Below are 10,499 nucleotides of genomic sequence, written 5' to 3'. Positions count from 1 at the left end.
GGATCCTTGACAGCCGGCTCTACTAGCTTCAATACATGGTGGGATGGTCCCCTCAGGACCTGCCAACCCCCTGGGAGGCTTCACACAAAGACTACCTAAATCCTATCTAAACTAACTTTTTGAAAACTAAACACTAACTAGACTGCAGGATTTTGCACCTCCATCATCTGCTGGAGACAGATGGAGACTGTGGGTGGCACCTCAGGGTATAGGGCAGAGTCAGTCAAAACTTCTGTCTCCATTGCTGGCAGGGAGGCAAAACCCAGGAGTCTGGACTGATCTGGGTACGTACAGGGAATGTGAGATTTCAGGTGCAAATATCTTAATTACTATGAGATAGATACTCCAAAGCCCTATGTGCCTAGACAAACATAAGGTTTCCCCTAGGCTTAATGCTCAAATTTAGCTATCTTACAGGCCGATACAGTACAGTGCACACTGACAGAGCACTGTTAACCCTCAATCGGACGTGCATTTGATGCGCTAGCTTTACCCCTTATTCAATAAGGGGCCGAAAACGTGTGTCCAATCCCCCTGAAACTAATAGCACCCGCAACATGCAAATGCATGTTGATGGCCCTATTAGGTATTCATGAGCGATTCAGAAAGGAAAATGTGCAGCCAAGCCGCACATTTTACTTTCAGAAATTAGCACCTACCTTTGGGTAGGTGCTAATTTCTTCGGGCACTGGGAAAGTGCCCGAAGAAATTTACTTGAAAACTGGATGCTCAATTTTGCCGGCATCCGGTTTCTGAACCCGTGGCTGTCAGTGGGCTTGAGAACAGACGCTGGCAAAGTTGAGTGTTGGCTGTCAAACCTGCTGACAGCTGCCGCTCAGGTCCAAAAGGAGGTGCTAGGACACGCTAGCATCCTTAGTGCCTCCTTTTACCGCTGGGCCTAAGCTGCATACTGAATCACACGCACAGAAAAGTGGGCTGTTTACCTATCCCGTGGACTTTACTTATCAGCCTGTTACTGAGGGATTGACAGGGGTCGCACAAGTTTTGGGACTTTGTGCTGACTTCCAGCACTGGGTGCCTTGTTTAAATTTAAAAGCCTCAAGTTTAAAGTGTCTATATTCTACCATTTGAGATAGCAAATGTTGCTTACCTGATGTAACAGGTGTTCTCACAGGACAGCAAGATGTTAGTCCTCACAAATGGGTGACATCGAGGATGGAGCCCACCACGGAAAACTTCTGTCAAAGTTTAAACAGAACTTTGACTGGCCCCTACTGGGCATGCCCAGCAAGGCACTGACCCTGCAGCCAGCAGGGGTCTCCCTTCAGTCTGATGTTCAAAGCTACAGGCAGTGCCTAGAAAGTAAAAACAAAACAAACCCAACACCGCGGGGTGGCGGGCGGGTTTCGTGAGGACTAACATCCTGCTGTCCTGTGAGAACACCTGTTACATCAGGTAAGCAACATTTGCTTTCTCACAGGACAAGCAGGATGGTTGTCCTCACAAATGGGTGAGTACCGAGCTGAGGATGTCCTGACTTGCACCAAATGCACCCAACGACGTGCAACAGGCACTACAACTGGGGTGGAATTTGGTAAAGGGCATCCGCACCCTACCGGGAAGGTGGAAGGGTGTTGGTACATCACGTTGGAAAAAGGTTACGCAAGACAGATTGGCCGAAGATGGAGTCCTGTCTTCCAGCTTTGTCCAAACAATAGTGGGCTGCAAAGGTATGGAGAGAACTCCAGGTTGCAGCCTTGCAGATGTCAGGAAGCGGCACCTATCGAAGGTGTGCCACTGACGTAGCCATGGCCCTCACAGAGTGTGCTTTGACACGGTCTTGAAAAGGGATGCCCGCTTGCTCATAGCAGAAAGCAATGCAGTCCGCCAACCAGGAGGAAAGAGCCTGCTTACCCACAGGTTGTCCTAACTTGTTAGGATGGAAAGAGACGAATAATTGAGTGCTCTTCCTGTGAGAAACTGTACGGTCTAGGTAAAAGGCTAGAGCCCGTTTACAGTCTAGGGTATGCAGGGTCTGTTCTCCAGAGTTGGAGTGGGGCCTGGGAAAAAAGATAGGTAGTATGATGGATTGATTAATATGAAACTCAGAAACTACCTTAGGTAAAAATTTAGGGTGAGTGCGGAGTACCGCCCGGTCCTGCAGGAGCTTAGTGTAAGGCGGATAGGTAACTAGGGCCTGTAATTCACTAACCCTGCGAGCTGAAGTGATAGCCAAAAGGAATAACACTTTCCATGTGAGATACTTTAACTCACAGGAGTGCAGAGGTTCGAAAGGAGGTTTCATTAGACGACCAAGAACCAGATTAAGGTCCCAGGATGGGGCCGGAGGCCGTAAGGGTGGCTTCAGATGGAGCAAGCCTTTAAGAAAACGTGTTACTAGGGGTTGTACTGAAATAGGGACACCCTGTACACCTTTATGGAAGGCGGCTACCGCACTGACATGCATCCTAATGGAAGAGGTTTTAAGACCTGATTCAGAGAGATGCCATAAATAGTCCAAGAATTTGGAGATTGGACAGGAAAGGGGATCAAGGGACTGAGAAGTGCACCATGATGTGTACCTTTTCCATTTGTATGAGTAAGACTTTCTTGTGGAAGGCTTTCGTGAAGCTATCAGGACTCGAGAAACGGAATCTGAAAGGTTGAAAGGCTGAAGGACTAACCTTTCAACATCCATGCCGTCAGGGACAAGGCTTGGAGGTTGGGATGGAGGAGGCATCTGTCGTTTTGAGTGAGCAGATGCGGGTCCTTTCCCAGAGGAATGTGCCTGCGGATGGAGAGATCCTGGAGTATTGGAAACCATACTTGGCGTGGCCAGTAAGGTGCTATCAGGATCATGGTTCCTCTGTCCTGGCGTAGCTTCACGAGAGTCTTTGACACAAGAGGAAGTGGAGGGAATGCGTAGAGCAGACCGGTTGTCCACTTGAGGGAGAATGCATCCCTCGGCCGAGAGTGCTGGCTCCGAATGAGAGAGCAGTAATCGTCCACTTTGTGGTTCTGAGGGGACGCAAAGAGGTCTATGCGGGGAGAACCCCACTTGTGAAACAGAGAGGTCGCTATCAGAGGATCGAGTGACCACTCGTGCGGTCGGAAGACACGGCTCAGCCGGTCTGCCAATACATTGTCTACTCCCGGCAGGTAAGTGGCCCTGAGGTACATGGACTGGGAGAGGGCTTCCGCCCAGATCTGCGCAGCTTCCTGACACAGAAGGAAGGAGCCTGTGCCTCCCTGCTTGTTTATGTACCACATGGCCACTTGGTTGTCCGTCTGGATTAAGATTATCTGATGAAAGAGATGATCTTTGAAAGTGCGGAGCGCATAGCGGATTGCTCGAAGTTCCAGGAAATTGATCTGGTGTTCGGCTTCCTCGTTGGACCATAACCCTTGGGTTTGAAAGTTGTCCACATGGGCTCCCCAACCGATGTGAGAAGCGTCGGTGGTTAGGATTACTTGCGGATCCGGTGGAAGAAAGGGTAAGCCCTGAAGGAGGTTGACCTGAGTCGTCCACCAGGTTAAGGATAGGCGCAGCGCTTGTGTGACTGTGACTATGGAGGACAGAGGCTGAAAAGCTTGAATCCATTGGTGTCGTAGAGTCCATTGTGTTACTCTCATGGCTAGTCGGGTCATGGGAGTGACTTGAACCGAGGATGCCATGTGTCCTAGGAGAATGAGGAACTGGCGAGCCGTGGCCGTATCTTGAGACTGGAGCTGGTGAGCTAGGGACATGAGAGTTTGGACCCGTTGAAGCGGAAGGTAGGCCTTTGCCTGTAAGGTGTCCAAGTCTGCCCCAATGAAAGATAAGGTTTGAGATGGGACGAAGCAAGATTTCTCGTAATTGACAAGAAACCCTAAGGAAAGGAGTGTGTTGATTGTCAATTGTAGGGAGGACCGGGCAATCTGAGGGGTGGAGGCCCTGATTAGCCAATCGTCCAGATAGGGGTATACGTGGACACCTTCCTTCCTGAGGAATGCTGCTACAACTACGAGGCATTTGGTGAAGACTCGTGGAGCAGATGCCAGACCGAAAGGTAGTACTCGGTATTGATAATGGTCGCGGCCTACTAGAAACCGCAGATATTTGCGATGGGATTGTGTTATCGCAATATGGGTATAAGCTTCCTTGAGGTCGAGGGAGCATAGCCAATCCCCTCTTTGCAGAAGAGGGAGTAACGTGCCCAGGGTTACCATCTTGAACTTTTCTTTTTGAAGGTACTTGAGGGCCCGAAGGTCCAAAATTGGACGTAGCCCTCCTGACTTTTTTGGAATTAGGAAGTACCTGGAGTAAAATCCCTTGCCTCGTTGAGAGGGAGGGACAGGTTCTATAGCATTTGATTGCAAAAGAAGGGATACTTCCTGTTGTAATTGAGTCAAGTGGCTGGATAGACTCCATGCTTGAAGAGGCGGGGAGTCTGTCGGAAGAGTTATGAAATTGAGGTGGTAACCCTGTGCGATAATTGCCAGCACCCACTGGTCTGAGGTAATCCGTATCCAATGCTGCAAAAAGTGGCACAGACGACCCCCTACAGGGATGTGGGGGAGTGGGATATGGCATGTGCTCCGTATCGGGAAGTCAAAGGCCTGCCGCAGGCCCGGGAGGTGGGGCTACAGCAGGTCTTTGTTTCCGAGGTTGGCATAGCTGAGGTCTGGTGGAGGATCGAGCCGGACGAGGCCTAGTCGATGGAGGGTAATAACGACGTGGCCGAAAGAATGACTTTTTAGAGTCCTTCTTAGGTGGTGGTTTGGAGGATACCTCAGAATGAACAGACGAAAGTTGTTTCAACGTCTCGTGGTGATCCTTCAATTCCGCCACAATCTGTTGAATCTGTTCTCCGAACAGATTGTCCCCCAAGCAGGGTAAATCGGCTAGACGATCCTGGACCTCTGGGCGAAGGTTGGATGATTTTAACCAAGCCCAACGTCTGGCTGAGATGGCAGTAGCTGAGACTTTCGTGGAAGCATCGAAGATATCGTAGGCCGTTCTGATCTCGTGCTTCCCAGCTTCAAATCCTTTGTGAAGGAGGGCTTGAAGCTGTGGCTGGTATTGGTCCGGTAATGTGTCAGCGTAGTCCTGCATCTGTTTAAGGATAGCTCTGTTGTATTGAGTCATATAAAGTTGGTATGAAGCTATGCGAGATATCAACATAGCCCCATGATACACTTTCCTGCCCACACTATCAAGGAATTTGTTGTCCTTGATAGGGGGAGTGGAAGAGTGTGGTTTTAGGCGCTTGGCCTTCTTTTGCGCAGACTCAACTACAACAGAGCGATGATCCAGTTGAGACTTCTGAAATCCTGGTGCTGAGTGAACGAGGTATGTTGAGTCAGCTTTTTTATTAACTGGTGACACAGATGAAGGTGATTCCCAGTTTTTCTTTAAAAGATCCAGAAATACCTGGTGAATGGGGATGGAAGCGATGATTTTTGGGGCATCCAGAAATTGGAGCAGCTCCATCATTTGGTGCCTGTCATCGGTCTCAGATTGCAGCTGAAAAGGCACAATTTCTGACATCTCCTTTACAAAATTTATAAAGGAGAGATCTTCAGGAGGAGATCGTTTTCTACTCTCTGTAGGAGATGGTGGGGATGGTAAATCTGTATCTGAAGATGTATCATCACCCCAGGTATCATAAGGATCATGTAGGGCTTGCAGTCCTGAAGGACCTGGTAGAGGATCCAAAGGCATCGATGGAATCGGTGCTGCAAGCGGAACTGTGAACGGCATCGAGGGCTTCGGGGGTACCGATGGAATCGGTGCCGATCTTGGAATCGATGGAGCCGAAGGATAAATCGGTGGAAAGGTATGTGAAGGCACCGATGGAACGACACCGGACGGGGGAATCCGGAACGGTGTTTCTCCTGTCGATGAATGTCCTTCCGGAGATGATGGTGTAGTCGGTGCTACTGGAATCACCGATGGAAGGGCGCGCATGAGTGCCTCCATACGATAATATCAGTGCCAACGCTTCCACTAGAGGCTCGGTGGTCGGTTCCCTCCTCGGTGGCAGAGTCGGTGCCTGAGGCGGTGCCGGAATCGGTGCCGGAGGCGGTGCCGGTGGAGGCTGGAATCTTCGCATCGCATTCTCGATGGCCTCCTGGACCAGCCGGTCCAGTTCTGCCCGGAGACCAGGGGTAACCATACCCGGCTCGACGGGAGAGGGAGGCTGAGGCAGGGCCGGAAGTACCACCGTAACCGGTGGGATCACGGCCCCCGCACCCCGGGAGGGTGAGGGTTTCCTCGGTGCCTGCGAACGAGACGTGGACGGTGCCAGGTCTGACCGAGGCTTTTTTGTCGGTGGCTCGGCCTGTTCAGAGGTCGATGGTTGTGGATCCTCGACGGGCCGAGACTTGTGTCGTCGATGGCGATGCTTATCCTTCCGATCTCCTCGCCCATCCGGGGAGGGGACAGGAGTCGACGGCCGAGAAGTCATCGGTGGAGGACGGTCACCGGAGGGTTGACGATGGTGGTGCAACTTCGACGGTGCCGGTTCCGATGACGTCGATGCTATCGATGGCGTTGGGGTGGGTGCATGGAAGAGGAGCCCCATCTTCTCCATCCTGGCTTTACGACCCTTAGGTGTCATTAGGGCACATTTAGTGCAAGTCAGGACATCATGCTCACTTCCCAAACATAGAACACAGACCCGATGGGGATCTGTGATTGACATAGTCCGGGTGCAATCCGGACAACGACGGAACCCCGTCGCCATGGCCTAGGGCCAAATTTAGCCGCGGGATTGGTAAGTGCCACAGGCCTCTAGGGCCAAAATCGACGGCAGTCGATGAAAATCGGCAAAAAACTTACCGGCTTTCGCGGAGGTGACAAATTTGTCGAAGGGAGACCCCTGAGGGGCAAATTTTCTTCGGAAAGAAAAAAACCGAATTCCTGTCAGGAACGTGGTAAGAGAGCTCCTTTCACCGCGTGGCAACTGCTGCGCGGAAAAAAGAAGACTGAAGGGAGACCCCTGCTGGCTGCAGGGTCAGTGCCTTGCTGGGCATGCCCAGTAGGGGCCAGTCAAAGTTCTGTTTAAACTTTGACAGAAGTTTTCCGTGGTGGGCTCCATCCTCGATGTCACCCATTTGTGAGGACAACCATCCTGCTTGTCCTGTGAGAAACCTTAAAACAGCCGAATATAAGCACTAAAGGCTCCTAATTAAGGTGCCGAACTCTGAACAAAAAAGTGCCGATTCAAGAGTTTAAGCAATCTGATGCCATTCATGCCAAATATATTCAGACATTTGGAGCAACCATAGTTTGAACACAATTAAATTTGAGCAGTTATGATCTAACCAAATAAAGTCTAGCTTTACAGCAACTTTTCACTAGTGACTTGTGAATTTAGATGCTTTCATTGAATGCTGCACTATGCCAAGTCAGAGGCCCAGTTTAGAATATTTGAGTCCTGAGAAAAGTTCTACAACTTCCAAAATTGCAGTCTTAGCCTATTTAGATGTTTGCAATTTTTAGGGAGATGAGACATTTATGAAGTTTTACTATACACACTACTACATTTAATTTCAGTATCAAAAATGTTTTACACCACATTAAGTTAATGGTCTTTTATTGGAAAAAAAGACTAGCATTTACAACTTGGAATGGACATAAATTGTAATATCTTTAACAGCCATGTTGATCATTGTGCTGAAGTCCTACGTAGATATAGGCTACTCTGCCGGCTCCAAGTCATGGTACACAAGATTTAAAAATGAGAGTCCAAAGATGCTCCCTTGGTGAATGTTTTTCCCAAAAATTTGTGAACAGTAACAGCCTGACAGCCGTTTCACTATAGTGCAATGCAGACAATGTCAAACCAATATAAACAGACATGCCATCTGTAGTTAAGATCACTGCATTTTTGGAGCACACTAAATACAGAAGAACCATTCAACCTTAAGGATTTTTTTTTTTTTACTCTATTTGCATCCTTCAACCATTTTGTTGCACACCATATCCTGAGGTATAAACCAATTTAAGAGTTAATCTGCAGTGACAATTTTATACTACAAATTGAAATACAATCCACTGTACAACAGAGTGGATTTTTTTTTTTTTAATACAAAGGTTTGACTGCTCAATTATCAAGCTGCATGCATGAAAAAACTGGCCAGCCCAAACAGTGTAATAGTTAGCAAATGGAACTTAAGTCCACTAAGTGCTTCCTTGTTGTTTAAAGGTAGTACAAGTATTTATACTGTAAAACTGATGTTTAACTTTATCTTTTGGGGACAGGACCACCAACCATTACATGCAGATTTTTTGTGGACAGAAGGTATTTGACATTCAGTTTTGCTATACAGAAACAGAATGAGTAAATGAACATTTTTGCAAGAGGTAAGTAAAAGATTCAATTTGATTCTTCTAGAGGGGAAAAGGAAGAGTCTTCATTTTGCAGTCATCATCTGTACGAATTCTGGAAAAAAGTAAAATAAAAACACATCAGTTTTACAGAAAAGGGCAGATATGCAATAGTGAATGCAAGAAAGAATGGGACAAGATTCCCCAATTAAGGTTCTTGGGTGAAGCCAGAGATCAGATAGAGTTTGCAGTAGATCAGTACCTTGTAATTGCAATCACATTTTCCACTTTCTGTACTGCTCAAGAACAAAAGTGGATTCACACCTGAACTAGTAAAGTGAGCTATCCGCTATCTAGTGAGAAACTAGAAACCTTTCCCCCAGAATTACCATTGCAGAAAGTCATTTCCCAAATATTGGCAAAATCCTCCATAAAATGGTAGTTTATACAGTAACTATACAGAAGTTTGAAGATTACACAAGCAAGGACTATATACTTTATTTAGGTCTTTTTTATACCGACACTCATGATACCAATCATATCGTATCGGTTTACAATAAACAGTGGTGCAATAACATTAAAATTAACAACTTCGTGAACAATAGGCTAGGAGAGAGGGAGAGAGTGAAAAGTTACAACAAACAGGGGTACTTGAACTGGGAGGAGGAAAAGCCAGAGTAGTGGCTAGCATAGAAATAGGTAGTATTTAGTCTCAGAAATAAATATACAGATATATACATAAGGCTATAATAGACTCTAGCCTTAGCCAGACATTTAAAAAACTCACCTTCATAATTGACCTGTCCATCTCCATCAATATCTGCTTCCCTGATCATTTCGTCTACTTCTTCATCTGTTAATTTCTCTCCTAAGTTTGTCATTACATGGCGCAGTTCTGCTGCACTGATGTAGCCGTTGCCATCCTAAGATAACAGAGCTATAAACTTTCAATATTTGGTTCAGTAGAGGCTATTACTAAATGTAAGTCAATGGCAATCAAACAGCACACAAGATAAGGGTAGGCTCAGGATAAGTAAAAGGCCTTATGCATTACTACAAGACATCCAAGGCAGTCCTAATTTTAGGATGTTAGTACATGTAGCCAAGTCCCTAAGCTACAGGCAGAGACCAGGACTGCCACACTTAAATCTTCATAGATCCCCATCTAGTTCTGCTATACAAAAATACTATTTGCAAAAATGCTCACTTAAAGTAAAACTGAATAGATGGAAAGGGGGAGGTTCAACTTAGTCTTAGCAAAAACCTGTCTCAAGTTAGTTTTTTCAGTGATGACAACAGTAAAGTTTGACAGCAAGAACAGTATGGGGTGGGGTAGAAAAAGCTAGACATTTAAGTGGGTGCATGTAGAAGGCATTTTTTGGATCTTTATTTTGCAGTTACCTTTAAAGATGTGTTAAACAGGCATTAATACTTTGAGGCAAGAAAATGAGTAGCCTATTGGTAGGAACAGAGAAACTAGACTGAGTTTCAAATTATGTTGCTATGACTGAGCAAATTATATTCTCCTGCTACCTCAAGTACACAGATTAAGACAGCACAGAGCTCAGTACTTATGTAATTTATTATAAAGCATTCTGGTTAATACTAAGCCAAAACTCCTTAATGCTATGTACAACTAAAAACAAGCAAATAGGAAAAAGGTACATTAAGACATTAACTGTACTTTATCAAGTTAACTGCAGAATTAGAAGCAAAATAAAGGTTCAAATCATGTAGGGGGATCCTTCAAAAGTCCTGGGGCAGGAATTTGAGATTTGCTAGATTCCAGGTAAGTAATTGCCTGTGCTTCTGTGATCCAGTTGAAGACTAATTTAGAGAGACTTTCCAGTCAAAATACACACCTTATCAAACACTCGGAATGCCTCACGAATCTCTTCTTCACTGTCTGTATCTTTCATTTTTCTAGCCATCATGGTCAAGAATTCAGGAAAATCAATGGTGCCATTACCTAAAGAGAAAAGTAAACATTTTGTAATTTCAGGAAACATCTTCCAATACCTTAAGAGCCATATTATGTCACATTCTGAGCTAAATATCAGGATTAAATGGAATAGTTTCAGAGCTACAGAGTGAGCTTGGCAGTAGTTTAGACTGGTTCAAAACCAACCCTATTTAATGGGCATTACAAAGGAAATGAGAATTCAGTTTACCCTCAAGTCTTGTTTGATGCATTTACCATGCACCTGAAATACTACTGCTTTTT

The 10,499-nt window shown here is 46.2% G+C and overlaps 1 protein-coding gene across 1 annotated transcript; it reads right to left on the bottom strand.

The window, feature by feature from the left end:
- Window positions 1-7,524: 7,524 nt before the first annotated feature.
- On the bottom strand, window positions 7,525-10,299 carry LOC115082073 (calmodulin). The gene is made up of 3 exons (XM_029586338.1): window positions 10,138-10,299; window positions 9,063-9,198; window positions 7,525-8,390 (listed from the first exon to the last, which is right to left on the bottom strand). The coding sequence occupies exons 1-3, from the start codon at window positions 10,282-10,284 to the stop codon at window positions 8,362-8,364; spliced, it is 312 nt and encodes a 103-aa protein (XP_029442198.1). The 5' UTR covers window positions 10,285-10,299; the 3' UTR covers window positions 7,525-8,361.
- Window positions 10,300-10,499: the final 200 nt, after the last annotated feature.

This window comes from Rhinatrema bivittatum, unplaced genomic scaffold (genome assembly GCF_901001135.1).
Source record: "Rhinatrema bivittatum unplaced genomic scaffold, aRhiBiv1.1, whole genome shotgun sequence".
Taxonomy (NCBI): domain Eukaryota; kingdom Metazoa; phylum Chordata; class Amphibia; order Gymnophiona; family Rhinatrematidae; genus Rhinatrema; species Rhinatrema bivittatum.
This window is presented reverse-complemented; position numbering and strand designations above follow the sequence as displayed.